Source organism: Abramis brama (genome assembly GCF_963993115.1).
Source record: "Abramis brama genome assembly, chromosome: 16".
Classification (NCBI taxonomy): Eukaryota; Metazoa; Chordata; class Actinopteri; order Cypriniformes; family Leuciscidae; genus Abramis; species Abramis brama.
In genome coordinates, this window is record NC_139978.1 from 28479811 (window position 1) to 28499426 (window position 19616).

At 37.4% G+C, this 19616-nt stretch overlaps 1 protein-coding gene across 1 annotated transcript in view; it reads left to right on the forward strand.

Annotated features, from left to right (window-relative positions):
• The window catches only part of agbl4 (AGBL carboxypeptidase 4), a 335062-nt gene that overhangs the window by 20311 nt on the left and 295135 nt on the right, over positions 1 to 19616 (forward strand). Inside the window, exon 3 of the mRNA XM_084086490.1 lies at positions 7306 to 7430. Coding sequence (XP_083942616.1) covers positions 7306 to 7430 — 125 coding nt within the window. The remainder of the gene's footprint in view (positions 1 to 7305; positions 7431 to 19616) is intronic.

Below are 19616 nucleotides of genomic sequence, written 5' to 3' on the forward strand. Positions count from 1 at the left end.
ACCTTTCCTGGGGTTTGAATCAATTTCAGCTTTATCAGTTGTCCGTGTCCAGGTATTCTCACCCGTGGGAGAGTCTGATGTGTTTTCCAATAATGAAAAGGAGCACATGGCAAAAACACATTTAAGAGGTGGCCAGTCTCCAGAGTCACTTCTAATTTCCAATGCAGTTTGTAACAAAAGAAAAAAAAACTTGTAGAAAGGTTGAAATATATCTGTGTCCAATGCTGTTATCAGTACCTGGAATGCTCTAGACTCACCACATTACCACATTTCTCACCAGTAATTAAAGTACAGCTAGTCAATAGATACCAGATAGTGCTTGTCCTTGTTGCTCAAATAGATGTGTTTATCCCTATTATTTATTGCTTTATAATCAGCTACTTAGCATAACATGGTGACTTAATCTAAACAACATTATATGGGTTCCATGCTATGTTTTACCATGCGTATTTTAATAAAATAATCTGTCACTGAAATGTACAATGTATAAACTACACTTCTTCATCGGTGGCTTATTCTCTCTGCCTCTACTTTTCTTTTTCAGTCTCTCGGGTTCTCCCTGTATAGTCCTGTTCTCTGCTTGTGGGTTGTTAGGAAGCTGTAGACTGCAGAGTGTCCCATTGTTTTGGATAAGCAGGAGGACTGCTCTAACTGACCAGGCTTGTAGCTCTGTAATGGGATTAGCCAAGCCATGTTCCTATTGTATGCCAATGTTTGACAGGCCTGCCCCCCATTCTGTTTCTCTCCTTTCTCTTTTTCTCTTAAAAAACATAGAATTATAGATTTTGTCCATTCCACCAACATATTAAATTATTTGAAATATATTTCTGTTGCACATGGTTTGTAGATTCTAGGTGTTGAACACTAATATAGAATCAGAAACCGAAGAATATAAGTTAGGCAAATTAGATGAGAAGCAATGGAGGCCAAGTGTATGTTTTAGAAATAAGTGTCTGAATTGAACAGCTGGAAGGAAGGAACAGTGTGAGGTAGCTGAGTGGAGACCACCCACATGCTTCTCCAGACAGCAAACACATTACATTAATACGGATTCTCCATTTGCTTTTCTCTTCTACATCTATAACAAGGTTAACCACATGAGAAACACACACACACACACACACACACACACACACACACACACACACACACACACACACGACACCAGATAAGATGATTCAACCTCCCACTCTTTTCTCTATATGGAATGTTTATTTCAGTTCGCTGATAACAGTGGGAATTAACTCCCTATAAATGAGAAAGTGTCTCTCCTCCCAGCAGCTCGGTGGTGTCGTTCTGTTGAGAGCAAACAGGCTATAAAACAACACTGCCTCTATTCCCATTGAACTACATAGAGTTCTCCTCTGAGCTTTTTGCATTATTTGCAAAAAACCCAATTTGTTAAATCCTAAGCACTGTGTTATAGAAGTCTCTTATGACAGTATGTAGATGAAATTCTCAAAACAGTTGAAACATAGGAGAATTTGCTTGCAATCTCTGTTTCTTGCTCTTTCTCCCGCTGTTTTCCACTCTGTCCTTCTACACACACACACGCACACACACACACACACACACACACACACACACACACACACACACACACACACACACACACACACACACACACACACACAAACACAAACGCTACCACAAGTTAAAATACAGTCATTGATTTTTCCTCCCCTGGTTATACATTGAATTATCTGTGTTGTCAGTGAACTGTCATCCAAAATGGCGTTCGTCCTCCACGCTGTGATGGCTGGACCTCTCCTGCACTGTAGTATTTATGCTTGTTTAGGGCTGGCCGAAGTGTTGTAGATTACAGCTCATCATGGTCTGACTCTGGAGTCAGGCACCATAAAATTAAAACTCAAATCAATGGTGTATCATATCCTCTCCCATCAAGCTGAGCAGAGACTTGTTGCCCTGGAGCCCTGAAGTGTATTTTTTTCTTCTCACAAATGTAAGGCTGTAAGACATTACATACCTGAACATTGAAGGAAAATTAATCAGATGCGTGCAGCTAAATCAGCATTTTTGTGTGTGCTTGTATTCATATTAAAATGCTGTGTGTATAAAAAAATTAGCAGGGGTGATTGAGAGTTTGGAAGTTACCCAGCAATGCATTTCTAATAGGAAACTGCAGTATGTCTGTCAGGACCATGGACAGCGACATTCATTCCACTGTCTTTGGGGAGCTGTCTTTGGTGCTGAAAAGTCAAGTGTTCTGAAAGAAAGGCAGTATTATCTGCTATTTAGATTCAACGGGTTTGTGTGTGCCCCCCATTTTTTGGGGCTTTGGAATAAACAAAATTCAGTTGCAGATATACAATTTTTTTTTTAATTGTTGTATCAACATTCAGCCATTGAACATTATAGGATTAGATTTGAACTGGATATACTACATTTTTGTAAAAGGTTATTATATTTGCTCAAAACAATCAACTTTTTAACTAATTGTGATAGTAGATTGCAAATTACTTGCAAAATGTATTTTCCCCCCTCAACATAAACTTGCCTTTTTTCGGTATGAAAAAAACGTATTCAGTATTATTATTTTTTTTCACAGCTCAGTCTGTTGACATGTATGACATGAGATGCAGCCAGGGTCCAAAATTAACTTTTTTGTATACCTGCCAATAGCAAGTAAATTAAGAACATTTAATGACTAGTTTCTTACTGGCAATGGAACTGTATTTTGCATAATCTTATAAAAAAATACATTTTACTATTATTGATCTGTTTTTTTATCTTTCCATATTTGTGGCCAGGGTAGAGATTGTCAGTTTTTTGTAAAACACTATTTCTTGTAAAAGAACATATTATATTCTATTATATTATATATCCCGCTCGTGGAAATCCAAAGCACGACGATAAACATAAAGATAAAGATAAAGATAAAAATACTAAATAGTCTTAATAGTAAATATTCACAGAACAAACTCAGATAAAGGCAGGCAGGCAAATTAGTACGACCACGTAAAACAGACGATACCAGACAAATGAGCATTCAAACACAGGAACTTAAATACACAGATTAACGAGGTGAACACAGCTGAACAGGAACCATAGCAACACATCAGACACGCAGACAGGAAATGAAAACCAAACTAAACTGAATATAATTGTGACTATATATAAAATATATATATATATATATATATATATATATATATATATATATATATATATATATATATATATATATATATATATATATATATATATATATATATATATATTGTGGCGGGAGGAGCAAACGAGCAAAGGAGCATTTATTGAAGTAAATAAACATAAAATGTCATAAAAAGTATAAAAGTATGCTTAAAACTACATAAATATGTGTACATAAAAGTATACTTTTTATATACATGAAAAGTATATAAAACATATATTTATATATATATGTATATATGTATATATGTAGGCTATATAAAATATATATATAATATAGCCTATTTTTTACTGGCCATGGAACTGTTTTTGTAAAAACAGGCCGTAATGACTCTCAAAATTTTAATTTCCCTATTCCAATTTTGATACCACAGCTGAAACTACTAACCTAACTAATATAATTTTAAAACATGATTAAAGACAATTAAACAGTCAGTGATAAAATATGAACAAATAATCAAATCACAAGCAAAAGCACAAATAAATACAAGATAGCAAATATACAAATGAAAAAAATATTGCTTTTCAGGTTTTTCACTGCATAGTCTTCACTGTAAATTAAACGTCCTTATCAATTAATCCGTAAAGTTACAAAAGTTATTCAGTCGGGAGCAGTGAGCATTTTTTCTTTGTCCTTTGTTTTTTGATTAACATTAAAACACAGACAGCAGCTGCTGTTACTTTAAAATCGAATTCACTGATATAATATACTGATACTGGACACATGTGTTTACTTTCTGAACTGTTTACATTCACTTAAGACATAACCAAAGGCAGTTTACTAGTATACTCGCTATTTTATGATTTTGTGTGAATTTGTCCGCTCAAGTTCAAGAAGACGTGAAAGAGAGGCACGCGCTTCGGATGTATAAATCTTTCCATGAGTAACGGAATGAGCTCCCTTTCGTGTCTTCTTGCGCTTGAATATTTAAATTATCAAGGCACAAACTTTCGTTATGATGTTCACGTTTCACGCTTCACGTTTGTTCATGTTCATGCATTGTTAGAATTAAAAAAAAAATGTTACCGGCCAACTGGCGATTGACACAGTTTCATATACTCGCTAACGCCGATTTTTACTCGAATTTGGCTCTTGGCGAGTGTCAATTTTAGGCCCCATATATATCTATATATATATATTTTATATATATATATATATATATATATATATATATAATATAATATAATATAATATAATATAATATAATATAATATAATATAATATATATATATATATATATATATATATATATATATATATATATATACACTATTTTGGTATTTATTTTTTATGTACTAATTGTAGCTTGTCTTACAATGACATGAAAACTATGAGAAATCTCATCTCAACTATTAAACGATCACAATTAAGACCAAATCACTGGATCACTGTTACTGCATGTCGATGACCAATATTTGATGCTAAAAGTGGCGTAAATGGTTAATGTGCTGGAATGGATGAATGATGAATTAGAGTGCACATCTGTCTGGAACAGGTGCAGCCACCAATCTCCCATTCTCTCCTTCTCTCTTTTTCTCCTCCAGTGACTGGCTCAGCTACTGATCCTTTCTCTCTTTCTCTGTATGGTTGGCTGATGTATAAAAAATACATGTTAGAGCTGTGAAACAGATGTTATTTTTGGTGTAAAGTGTGTTTGACTTGACTCTTCTCAGTTGCTGAGAGCTGTGGTGTGGAGCCCTATCACTGCTGCTGGGAGTTCATGTCTGTCATTCAGGTTAAGATATGAAGGGGAATGTGAAATGGCAATACATCTTGTTCTTAGCTGCTCTGAAGGTTTTGGACTATAAAACTGATTACATTCATCTAGATGTCTCAGTTTAAATTGGGTGTTCACCACAGTTGTGTGTTATACTGGTCCTAAAATATTATCATTCTACTAAAAACTGACAGTGCTACGATATCACCAGCAATTTTTTTAGTAGTTGGCCCAGGTGACAATGTTTTGCTATTCAGTGCAGTTCAGGCAGTGTAAAGGTAATTTATTCATTACATGATTAATTTGACAGTATAACTGGTTCATATTACAATTAAAAAAAATCTGTATTAATCAGATAAAAATTTGATGATGAATCAAATGTAATTTGGACCCTTTTTATAGTAAAATTAAATTTGCATCAAATTTGAGAAATAGAAATATACAGAAACCTGTCTGGTGTCCACATATATTCAGCCATACTGTATATGACATTATTACACTTGCACATTTTGTTGTTTTCTTTCCTCAGAAAGAACTTAACAAAATTACTGTTTATGAGATTAAACTCAAATTATTCTCATTCAATTATTGAATTTATTGACAGCCCTAGTTTATTTTCATTTGTCGCCCAGACTTTTTGATTTAGTATCAATGGCTTGGTATCAAACTCTAATGCAAACACACTTTCATAAAATATTGCAAACTGCATCTATTGATCCACACATGAAATTGAATTCAATTTCTCTCCTTCACGCACCATGTTTCAGTTACACATGGACCTTTCCATTTCATTCGGATATGTTTATAAAGGTCTCTCATTGACCTTTGCAATAGTTGTCTGATAATCTATAAAAACGCCTTTCCATCAGGAGTGTGCTACTGCTGTCATACTTGGATTCTTGCTGCAGGAGATTTGTGTTTAAAAGAAAGTGACTTTAATCAGCTAAAGTGCCAATATCCATTTCATCTGGAGAGCACTATCAATCTGTATCCAATACACTGGAAGAAAAACGCAGTTACCATTAGAACCATGGGCAGCTGTTCAGAAAATGAACAGAAAGGCATAAATTAGTTTATGAAGTTGTATATTTAGGGGGAAAAAGGTGACAAGTTTTCATGTTTTATTTATAATCTGCTTTTTTCTGAAAAGTGAGTCTGGGAAGTTTATATAGTGAGAACTGACTATATCAGGAAGTTGAAACTCAAAAAGGTTGACCTTCGCACTTTACAGTTTCGTCCTGAGAGGATCCGTTCCTGCTGGTTTTGTGGACAGGCGAGTAAGTTTGCGAGGAGTTTAGGAATGTTTCTGTTCTGGCAGAAGGATGACGTTCCGCTGGGCTCCGGTGTGACGGAATGGTGGTCACTCCATCTGTCAGTAATTAGCTCTGAGCTATCTTCCATCAGGCGGTGACTTCCACACTTCTTTCCCTGAACCCAGACTGCATGAGCAGGGCAACCAGATGCATCTCCCCCTCCCTCCCTCTTTCTTTCTGTTCATCCAGCCTTATGAGTTAACTCTTTACTTGCATTACCATAGAACAGGGCTGCTGGACTAGTACATGGCAATGCAGCATTTCACTAGTTGGTAAATAAAGAAGTTAGTTGTGTAGTAGATACTTTTATCAGTGTATTACAGCAACAATCCCCCTTTGGAACAAACTGGCTGCAACCATGTTATTGGTAAAGCAATTAGCTTTATCTTTCCTTTCTTTCATATTCCAAAATCAGTCATTAAAGACAGTTGTAAAGGCCTCAGATTGCAGCCTGTACTTGCATGTTGCAGTGTGGCAATGTTTTGTTGCAGCTTATCAAACTTTCTCTATTACTCTGCATGGTGTAAGAAGATTGCCTGTGTTTCCATCAGCATGCTTATTTAAGGCTGAACTTTATTACCTGCCATTTGACATTTGTGTGGGGCCTGCAGGATAATATGTTACCAACAAAGCACTTTTCTGGTTTGTTAATATTTATTTGTTTGCGGCAGCCATGTTGAGGCTTGTTATTGTGCGATCTGCTACCAAAGCTGTCTAGTCGTCACCTGAGCGACTGCCAAGCGTCTCGGCTCGGCTTCCTCCATCCCACCCAGTAAGTGTGTGTGTGTGTGTCAAAATCTGTGGGGAAAGAAAAGGTTTAGACGGCAGCGCAGCATTTTATTTCTCTTTACATAAATGAAATACTGTGAACACACACAGATATATCAGTAGAATCCCAACTGATGTATTATTAGTCTACAGGGAAATCTCTCCCAGTCACTGCTGTCTGTGTGGAAATATATGTCTGCTCTGCAAGGTAAAGCTTTTGAAATGTATGTTTCTGTATGCATATATTAGTGTATCATAGAGCTATGGAATAGTTTCAAGGCCTGAAAGTAACTCTGGACAACTTCTTTGTTATTCTCTATGTCTCTCCATAGGTAACCTGGGCCGTGTTGACTACATCAGTGAATTTGAGTTTGATCTGTTCATCAGGCCTGACACGTGTAATCCGCGGTTCAGAGTGTGGTTTAACTTCACGGTGGAAAACGTTCGAGAGACTCAGGTGAGCCCAGACCAGCACAGAGACTCCTTACAAAAGCTTACCCATCGGAGATGTTCCTAGAATTTTTCAGACTTGGATATAGATGTATCCAGGTCTCTAAATTAAAACTTGCCGAGCACCATGTGCAAAAAAAAAGAAGAAGAAATAAAGGAAAATGCTTAGGGACTTAAATTAACTAGTTAAATTAACAGTTTTATCATGTTAACCCCAAATCTTTCCTTTGAGCCATTAAAATGATGGTAGACATTACAACTAGGTGCAACGATTTTTGCAGTATGTACAAACATGCACTACTGTTTAAAAGTTTAGGGGCAGTATGATTTATTTTTAGTTTTTTTTTTTTCTTTGAAAGAAGTTTTTTATGCTCACTAAGACAGCATTTATTTGATCAAAAACAGTAAAAACAGTTATGTGATGACATAGCTGAATTTTTTGCATCATTACCCCAATGTTTAGTCACATGATCCAACACAATTCATTCTAATATGCTAATTTGGTGCTGTGATACTTTTTTTTTTTTTTTTTTTTTAGGATTTTGAACGGTTTTTGTATGATGGAAAATTTTTTGCACACATTGGTGCTTAAATATTTATATACATTTAATTTATTTAACCTTTCTTTCTTTCTTTCTTTCTTTCTTTCTTGTTGTAATATTGTAATGTGCAACACATGCAAGTTACTTTTGATGAAACTGTCCAAAAGTTTTGAATGTCATGAATGATTGAAAATGATTTGAGCCAGTGAGGTCTGCTTGTCATTATCACATTGATGATATGCCAAAAAAATTTCAAGTGTCACCCACACGCTCCCAAAGGTAGACAATTATCAGCCAAATAAATTCATCCCTTATGCTGACGTGAATCCTCAGCAGATTGGATGACTGATGCTTTAAATGACGTCTCCGGCTCCTGGAAGAATCAATATCGCAAATGAATCTTAAATCATGCAGGCTTACATGAATTTAAATCAGTTTTTCTGCAGAAGCGTAACGCTCAAGTGCCAGTTCATGCCTGTAATCAATTTACAGAGACCTTGTGGTACAAACATCAGGCACACAGATTGGTTTATACACAATGTAATTTTGGATGATTGAGTCAAGTTATCTCTTGAATGAACTTCTCCATTATTTTTTTTTTATTATTTTGCTTTTTCACATGGTTTGAAATATCATGTGACAAATCAACAAGTGGAAGTGTCCTTCCCAAGAAACATGCACAAGTCAAATTGACAAACTTCACCTTGTTGTCGAGATTCAGGTCTGTATAGCTCTTTTTCCCCCTCCTGTCCTCTTAGCTTTTCACTGCGCAGACAGACAGTATCCACTCATGAGCTCAGGACTTTGTCATTGGTGGAGAGGAGTGGTCACATGCCACAGTGATATGTGGGAACAGAGGGCGTGTCCGCCGGACAGGCCAGCTGGCTGGGCCGGGCTGCAGTTGTTTAGTTTTGTTAATGCCGGTCGGTCGAAGTCTCATCACGGCTGTCATTTTTGTTTAATAGCTAGAGGACGGTTTACACCAAGAAAGGAGGGGCGGAAGGAGGGCATGCACGCTATCTCACTGATTTTAGATACCTACACGCAAGGATTGTACATACTGAGGACGATATAAGGAGGGATGGAGAGAGAGACGGGCTGTTATTAATCGGAAGTGCTTTACAAAGAAATATGAAAAGAGACAAAATATAACATGCGAGAGAGAGAAAGACTAGATGAAAATGCGGGATGCTGTTGCCATCTTCTGTAGCCTGACTCTATCAGCCCATCTCCCTGCAGTGCTGTAGTCAGCGCTAATCAAATTTTATGGGCAAGAGATGAATGGAAGCCCTAGTCCGGGAGTCTGATCGATTTTAGGGCCAGATACCACTCTGCATCCTGCGCCAACAGGATATTTGCTGCTATGGCAAAAAAGAGAAAGATCAGGAGGGGAAAGAAAACAGACACACACACACACACACACACACACACACAGACACACACACATACACACACACACACTACATCGTACACACTACAGGTGGCAAAAGAGAAACATTTACACTATTAGCTTCGGAGGTGCTTTGTTGGTGCCGGCTCCACCCTCCCCACTCTCTCCCGCTGTCACCACCTTGCCCTCTGTCTCCGTAATCTTTTCTCCATCAATCCAATTTCCGTTTAAAATGAGGACTAGTGTGAATTTAATCTACTTCAGTGGGAGGAGGTGGGGCGGTCGGTTGGTTTAGCAGAATAGAGTTTGTTTGGTAAGGGTTGTCTGTGAGAGTGAAATGCAACACACATTGCATGTTTTGTTAATTTATTTTATTTATATATAAAATATATAAATATATTTATTTATATTCATTTCATTTAGTTTTTTTAAGAGAATAAGAACACAAATAAGCTGAATAACAAAATAGTTAAATCAAAGTTTACTGATCTGGGCAGCCCTGCGCTGGAGAGATATCAGGCCAGGCACAGAGAAGTTGACGAGTGTTTTATTCCTGCACACCCAACTCTCCCTTTACTAAAGAACAGGGGAATGGGAAGCTGTGAAACTGAAGCTGAGATGACCATTTTGAAGTAAATGTAAGCTGGTGAAACAGATTTGGTCGTCTTAATCAGCTTAGCGGCTTTGTGGAAATTGGCTGCTGTGTTTTTTTTTTTATGATGGATGGATGTCTTTTTCCTTTTCTTCTTCACCCCAAAAAACTGGTTACCTTAGAACCTGGGCTCCCTCCCTCTCGTTGAGCTGGGGTTAATTATTTTGCGATGTGATGGAGTTTGTGGTTTCTATTTAATCGATGACTGTAAATGTGTGTGTGTGGTGGCGTCATGAAGTTGTTGCTTTAATGCAAATCCAAAATGTGCATTATCCTGGTTCCTGTTTTGGAGACAAAAATGCTGCAACAGATTTAATTGTCTTTGGAGAGGATGATTGTATTTGAGAACAAGGAACTCAGAAACACCTTAGTTGGATCACATAAGATGTGCTTATGGTGCTTTATTCAATTCATAGTCATTTTGTAATCAGTGGCATTTCTTCTTCTGTTTTTATTTTTGGTGAGAATGATTTTGCTCTAGGCATTTTTAATGTTCACATCCTTGATTTACAAAGTATAGATGTGAATATTAAAGCTGCTTTTATTAATTTCTTTGATGGGTTTGTGCATGTTTATATTCAGTGTAGAATTACACACCCTATAAACAATGTAGGCAGCTTGAAAGATGGGAGTGTGTGTTAGATTTTGTTTGATGCTTCAAAATGTCTAATTTTCTTTGTGGCCTTTTCAGCGCTTTTATTGAAAGGTACAGTAGAGAGAGGACAGGAAAATACTGGGGTATAAAAAAGATTTTTTTCTTTCCTTTCCTTTCCTTTCCTTTCCTTTCCTTTCCTTTCCTTTCCTTTCCTTTCCTTTCCTTTCCTTTCCTTTCCTTTCCTTTCCTTTCCTTTCAATATTATAGGCAAAGGTTCCTGATCACACCTGCTCATAGATGAAAGGACCTTCTGAGTCATGCGTATGATGATCTTAATTAATGTCATTAAGTGTTTTTTTTTTCCACTCTGTATGAGAATCGAAGACTGCTATTAGCTTATCAGAGTGACGGCAGCACAGTGTAAACATTTTGACGTTTTGTATCTGCACAAAGAAAGGAAAAGACAGAGCAGAGAAAGGAGAGAGGGAGATGGGAGTAGAGATCCTGACCCATCCATGAGTGCTGTAATGGATGAGATGCATATTGATTTTTTTTTTTTCTGGAGTGGAGGGAGACTGGGTGGAGCAGGTGTGTGCTTGTATTAACAGTAGCATTAGCGTGTGTTTGTGCATCACCATCAATGTGTGTCTATGTGAGTGTGTGAATGTGATGGTCTTGGTGTGTGTGTGTGTGTGAGTGAGAGAGATTTGCGGGAATGGGCGTGTGCTGAGTGATCTTGGCTGTGTGTTCTGGGAAGGCTGCTGGAGGTTGTGCTGTGTAATATCAGCTCTTTGGCACAGCCCGGCCTCTGCATCTGACTCTGTAAACCTGCATAATGGACTCTTATCACACACACACACACACACACACACACACACACACACACACACACACACACACACACACACACACACACACACACACACACATACACACATACATACACACACACACACACGCACACACGCACAAAACTCTGTGTTTGTACAGGGACATTTAACCCTTCTGGTGTCCTTCAGACTGGACTGAGGGACATGGTGGGAGGGGTAATGGATGTCTGCAGCTCTGTCTCTAGAGGACCAGAGCTAGATCTGTATATCCAAGGGTGTTGCCATTCGTGTATCCTTGTGGATGTGGACATGTGGCCATTTCCATTTAGACAATACTGGATATGATATACTACTGTAGCTAGATTTATCATTACGAGATTGGTGACAGGATGACAGGAAAATAGAAAATAAAGATAATTATTCTAACATGATTCTAATTTAAAGGTTATGTTTGCATCTTCCAAATGATAAAACCCACTCACTAGGAAAGATGTTGCATTACTCATAAATATGTTGCATTCTGTCTTTAACACGTCATACCACTATACAGACATCAAAAGAACAAACCAAAAAATAACTATTTCAACTCGCGTTGGTTCTGTTCACTTTCTTCCAGTCTTTGTGTGTATTGTCTGGCACTTTTTTCCAGTCTGTGTGTAAAACTGCTTTTAAGTCATTTCCCTGTCATCCCTCTGCCCACTGATTTTGAGGTGTCTCCAGGGGGCTGGAAGGAGAGAGCAGATGTCTGGCATGTCGCAGGGGTCCTGTTCAACCCTTGGTGAATTGTTTGAGGATTACACTTGTAATTTAGGCAAAGTAGTCCAACCAGCAAGACATTGACCTCCTATATTCTCATGCAGGTTAAAAATCTCCTGCTGGAGTCTTCATAAACATCATCTTAAAATGTCATGTCATATTTGAAATAAACAGCCTTTTTTAATCCATCAGCTCTGATTTTACTTGCAGATGTTGTTTGTTTTTATTTTTATGTTATTAATTAGGGTTGTCAACTTAACATGTTGATTTAGTGGGATTAATAGTTTAATATAACGTGTTAAAAATTAGCACAATTAATCATGCCCCTGACCCTTTTGTAAATGCCATTATAAGAATTGTTTTCTACCATTGCAGCAATTCAAGCTTTAAATACTACTAATGCAGCCAGCTGCTCTACATGTTGGATAGAGTGCAACAGATTGGAACAGAACACAATGATTGTGATGCTTTTTTGAGAGTTTGAAAGGTTGAGCTCCTTTCCTTCACACAGGATGCATTCTATCTTTAATAACTGCTATAGTGGACTACATGATATAATGTGTGGGAATGAAGTAGAACACGAAGATCTCTTCTTATAACTTAACAAAACATTTTAAAAATGGTACAACCCAATGGCCAAATATGTAAAAAAAAAAAAAAAAAAAAAACCATTACAGAAGATCCATTTGACTGGTTACAAACTGGTGGAGATTGCTGTTTTATAATTATGTAAAATTAAAACAAATATTTGATTTTTTAAATGTCTATTCATTGCTTCGTTGCCACAATATTTTAATGCCTTAGAATTATCTTAATTTGAGTCTTTTCTCAGCAAATATTGATCTAGGCCATTAATTGTGATTAAATTGGTTTCAGTTACAATTTGTAATGGATTGACATCCCTATATAATATTTTGATTGATAACAGCAGAAAGTAGAACAGCAGTTATATTCTTTGTTCATTTAGAAAAACATTGTGATTAAGCCACAGCTTTGTTTTTGCGATCATTCCAAGCCATTGCTAATGTGGTCACACAAGCTGAGTGTTTCCTCCCAATATGGCGTGTCTATTTACAGTCTTGCTATACAAGCGGCTAATGTGGCTAATGTACTGTGATTTGGCCAGGCTGCAAGGGGATCTGCACAGGAAGCTCATTTCACAGATATATAAGCACGCTGCACAGAGCGGCTCCAGCAGCACCTCGGCACCGCGGCGATCATCCGGATGGCGGGTGCATCTGCGCTCCATACGGAGCCCAATACACTCCCTCTGCGGGAAAGACGGAGACCGTGCCATGCGCGGACCCCCTGCCAACATGAAAGCTTCAGATTACATCTGCAGCGTCCCTCATCCTCCTCCCCCGAAACACCAAGCAGCCAGGCAGGTGGCCCATTTATATACATTAAAAGAGCCAAACATCTCTCGCCTCAACTTCAGGGCTTTTTGATAAAGGCCGCTGCTAGGAAGGGGAGGGAGCCCGCGGGGCCCTTTTGAGTGGCTAAAAGGCGGAACTTGGCGGCTGGGTGCTGCTGTGTTTGGCGCGGCTAGCGGGCGCGTTGTAAGGGAATGGCAGGGGCCATGCAGAGCGCCGCGCATCTGCACAAACGTGCGCAGCAGCGGGTCGAGGATCATCCTTTTACAGGCCATAATGAATACAGATTGCGCAGCCGGATCGAGATGCTTGGCAATCTGCTGTGCCGAAAATGAAACAACTGCTGCTCTAATCAAATAGTCTTTTCATGCCAGCATACTCTTTAAGTTGGGGCTAAATTCAATTCCAGAATTCTGGGGTTATAAATGTTGTAATTAGACCATTGTTTTTAAACAGGAGGGTTCTGCACAGGCTGGTTCTCTATCTTCACTTGCTTTGTACCTCCTGATCGCTATCTGTGTTGTAACCCATTGTGGCCCCGATGTGCTGAATGCGAAAGCTGAGGCTATAGACTCTTTGGGGCCCTTCAGAACCCCTCTGCCCAAGTCAGATTCATTATGCTGACTAGCATTCAGGGAGTCTGCAGTTTATTAAACAAAGAGGAGCTGGTGAGCTGTGGCGTGCTGATGCTTTGTTGCAGCTTTTGTTTCTGTTTGTGCGCTTAATTCAATCAGCTCCATGCCCCCCTCTAACCATTCTGTTTGTTCTTCGCCGTTAATTACTGCCTAAATTGTTGTCTTGATGTTATATCTGTGTTTATTTACAATGGGGTGCTGCAGAGATGCCTTATATAGGAAGGTGTGCAGCTGCCATCTCCTTGCTTTAGCCCTTTATTCTCTGCCTACCAAGAAGAAACCCAATAGACAAAGCAAATTTTCACTACATTGGAGCCTTTTAAAGTTTTCCAGAAATGTTTAGATCCTCATTTTTATATAATTTTTGTTCATACTTGATGATTTACATTAGTGTTTCTCAACTGGTGGGTCGCAAGTGTGCTCTGGTTGGGTTGTTGATTTATCAGCTTTTAAAACCGTTTAAAATTTTCACACCATAAGCAGCGCAGAAGCTGTGCGTATACAGAGCGGGAGCAGCACGTGCCCATTGTGCTTTCACACTGGCAGTGTTTGTCACGCACAGCTGAACCAAAGCTTGTGTACTGGAAATTCAGACAGATGTGTGTGTAGTTATGATAAAAGTAATTTCAAAGTTAATATATACCTCTAGTTTTAGTCCGTTAAATAGGCTATTGAGGTTTGGGCAAAAAACTCCTGGCAATAATGTGTTTTTGTGGATTTTTGTTATTTTGTAAATTTGTTAGTTTTCTTGTTAACTTGTTTATTTTGACCAAAAACAATGCACTGTGGCTTTAATTCAGCATGAGCAGCGCAGCAAAAATAGACTCCGCCAAAATGATCACGGCACTGCCACTTCTGCTCTTCTCCTGCTACGCGCTGCCACACTGCCTCGGCCCAGTTAACATGGGCACCAAAAAAATATGTGCTTACACTCCGCAAGTGTCTTCCAGTGTGAAACGGGCCTAAGTGTCCAAGACACATTTAGACTCCAAATGCACAAACTGTGATGTATATACACGTGTTGCATGGGGCCATTCTGTGTTTTAAAAAGCTTGATGCTGGTCTCTATTCAGTGCCATTTATATGGACAAGGATTGGGATATTTTTTGTAAAAATTATTATTTTGTGGTCTGAAAAAGAAAGAACTGCATACTGAATAAGAACAAAACCAGGGTGAGTTAATGATGACTTTTCATTTTAGGGTGAACTATCCCTTTAACAATTTTGAAACTGTTTTTTTCTGGATGCAGAATCAAATCCAGTTGACAACCACCGATTTATCACACAGTTAATCACTCATTTTTACTTTAGTGTTACTTTAATTTTACTAAGTGTTACTTTAATGACCTCTGTGTCTATCCTCAGTTAACTTGGTTGTATTTGCAGTAGATGAATGTTATCTCTCACTAGATGAGCTCATAGAAATTGCTTGTCAGAATTAGTGGCATGTGCAGACACCAGCATCCTCGCCGCTCCAAACGAGCAGGATCTTCACGAGTGCTGCTGTCGCTCATGGGCACTGCCATCCATTAGACGTCTCTCTAAACTGCTCCACGTTTATTGGTGGTTATGAAAAGGCACAAATTACAAAATGCAAACATGCTCTGCCTTTGTATGACACTCTTAATGCATTGAATGTGGATATTATGAAAGGCAGACCGAGGCCTAGAACGAGACATGCCGGAGAGCTGTCCACATTTGCATTTTCATCCCATTCAGTGGCTTCCACTTATTGCTCTAAAATTGTTTTTGAATCTCCAATTCTGTGGTTATGAGGCTGTATTGAATGCCATTTGCTCTGTATTATTTGATGTGGAGGCAGTGCAGAGAGGTGCTGTCAATCTGTGTTCATGGCTAATGTGGTTAAGTAAAGCCAATATGGTTGTTTTCAATGCGTGGTGTGGTGAACAGGGGGCTGGGTGGTGACTTGGCGAAGTGAGATAGAGAGAAATGAGGAAGATGTTGTGTTCTCCATTTAGCTTACTTTTTGCCTGGCAAGGTATTAATTCATTGATGCTGTGTGTAATTTGGCAGATAAATAAGTTACATGTTATTTTGGTTTGAAGCTGAATTTAGGAGCTTGATTTTGTGTGTTTCTGGGGTGGATTAAAGGCACAGTATGTAATTTTCGCCGCTAGAGGTCACATATTTAAAACAATAACAAAAGCGTAGCTTGATGACGCTTGAAGGAGCGGGGGATGATGGGAGTTATCTTCTTCACCTCCACTGCAGATGGAAATCAATCTGACGGGACTCACATGTTCATTGATGAGGTAATACATTTTTATAACCCTTACAATCCCACATGATTTTATTTCATTCTAATTAGCTGCAAGTAACTTAATGTTTAATGCTGAATTACTACTCATACATATCACTTTATTTGTTGAATTAATTGGTAAGGTAACGCAGCACAGTTTTACGTGTTCAAAACAATCATACTAAAGGTATATTTAAACGTGCCGACAGCATTTGCAAAAAGGCTGACTTACTATTTATGTATAACACATACTGTAGTTAATTATAGTGACGTAGACTTGTTAAACAGTGGTAATTACCTAAGCACTCTCCATCTAGGAAATGCCACACCGATACTGATCCTCGTTTTTTTTCTCCTCTTGTCCAAAACTCTTTGTTATCTTTGGCGACAGAACATGCTGCAAACAATAATGAATAATCATTGTCCATAACGACTGTGTGAAACAACAACAGAGTGGCATGCTAGACTCTACAACTACCACTTCTGCATTTTTATTATGAGACTGTGTTGCCATGGTTTCTACGGCAGTAAAAGCGGAAACCGAGGATAACGCGGACATGATGCCATTGACAGACGACGCAAATTGACAAATCCACTAGAAGGCAAGTCTGCAACCTTTAGCCAAAAAAGCGTAACGACTAGTGCTAACGCTGCGGTGGTACACGGGGGAAGGAGACCAGAAACCGTTTTTTGTGAATGGATGTCAATGAAGAAGAGGCTGAACTACACTGAATAAACCACTTTTGTGGGGAAATAGCTAATCATTTAATGAATCGACTGCCTGTCCACTAATCTTCAACATGTTTTACGCTAAACAATACTTTTGTTGGGAAAGATATGTAGATTTTACTATGATAAAAAGGTTTATTCTATAAGAGAAGGCAGAGATGGGAATGTTGCGACAAGTAGGACTTGTTTACGGCATTACCATAGCATTTAATAGTAATATTGAGTGATTTTGTATAATCTGTAAAAAAATACAGATGTTTTTTTTCTTTGGCTTTCAGGTTTTACCAGTTATGATAAGACTTGAATTGTAATGACTTATAACTGCATGTATGCATATGATGCTGAATTATGCATGTTAATGAATAAAGAGAAAATGTATAATTTAATTATAAATATTGTGTTATATTGTATGTTGTTTAATGAAAATAAAAAATTAAGTGTTCTTTTTTTATCGCTGCCATGTTAGTTTTGTAATGTTTTATGACAGCTGTGTCCCTAATGATGATGATGTAATGCTTTTTAATGAATGATGGTAAAAAACACATAATTTTAATGAATTAAGTATGTATTAAATTACAATTCAGTTTTTTGTGTAATCTTAAATGTAGTTTATGCGCTCTGCAGTGACTAGTACTTTGCAGCTAATAGAGATATTCACGCTCTTTTTTTTTTTTTTTTTTCTTTTTTTTTTTTTTCACAGTAAAGCACATTTCACAATGTAGTATGTTTACTAGCAATTTACTAACTTTACTAACACCAAATATAGAACATTTATTATTCACAAGACCAACACCCTAATCCACAGGAAACTGATAAACGTAAACTGTAACTGACTGTCATAATGCAAAAATATTACATATTGTGCCTTTAATGGTCAATAATAAGTTAGCCTATTTTGAAGCAGGGCTTCTTCAAAGCTATTGACTCTTTAAATTAAACATTTAGGATCCAAACCACCTTTTTTGTCAAATTCCAAAATCACCTTCTATCTACAGTATGTAGATTTGTGGCCTATGGTCACATTTTATCACAATCGATTGTAGTGGTTGAAGATTCACACAGAGATGCATGAAATTTTGTGATTTAGAAGATTTAGAAGATAAGCCAGCATGTGGACTGATTATAGAAGACAGTGTTGTACATTGTGGTAGTACCACTCCTTATATGTAGATATAGTTTGTTTATTTTTTTTGCACTTTTTTTTAATGACTTTTTGTTATTATTCTAAAATATATAAAACAAGAAGAATGAGCAGGTGTGTTGAATCTTTTGACGGGTATAGTGAATTATAATGTAACAGTCAATATAAAAATACCTCAGTCCTTTTTTGTATATTGTATGTTATTGCAGTTTTTTTTTTAACATCTTAACTTGTTTTTTTTTTTTTACAAGTTTTAACATCCAGATATATAAATAGTACAGTCAGAGAACAACACAAAACATGAAAGGGGAGAAAAAATAAAATAAACAAAACAATTCTTATATTTTATATTTTGCTGTTAGTCACAGCGCTAGATATAGGCAAGGGGGGCCATGACAAGTTTTTGCCCACTGTAGCAGTACTATTTTCTATTTTTTGATATATATACATCTAAATTACTTATGTACCACCACACTATATAATGATTTTTTAATTACTTTATCTAAAATACATTAATATTATACACAATATATGTATTATTAAATTTTACAATAATATTATATATCAAATATATATATTATATAGTGGTATATAAGTGTCATAATACATTTGTCTAAATATATATATATAAATAATATTATAGACACAGATAATGATTATCATTTGTTGCACTTTATTATAATATTATTACTCTGTTGTTCCCCATGTCTTTGCAGTGCCCTTCAGACAGAACATCCTTTGATTTCAAGTTTTACTTTGATGCAAGCTTTCCTTACATCATGACTTGTCGTATGATGTCCACTTTACAGGGCACTATTCTGTGGTTGTAACATAACCATAGAAATGTGAGGTAAGATGGCTGCTCTTCATTGTTGTTGGTCCACGTCCACAGAACTCTGACTAGAACAAATTCATGAAGCAGGAAATAGGCCTGACAGTGTGTGTTCTGTCTGCCATGACTGCAGCTGGAGTGAATATGGCAGGGTAGAAGTGAAACAAAGTAGCTCTTACCCACAGTGTACTACCCACAGGGCTCAGCGCTGCCCATGTTCCCTGGGGGAGATACGGCTCTCTCTGCATCCAACAGCTTTTTAGGGCCTTTGTCACTGTATGTGTGGGGATTTGCATTCCACATGGACCAACAACAATCAAGTGTTTGCTGAATACTCATCCTGTAAAGCACACGATTAGGGAAAGTTGTCAGTATTTAAAAATATGGCATTTACTCTAAGATTTTACTTGCTGTTTTTACCTGACAGAAATAAAAAAGCCAGTTGAATGCAACAAGTA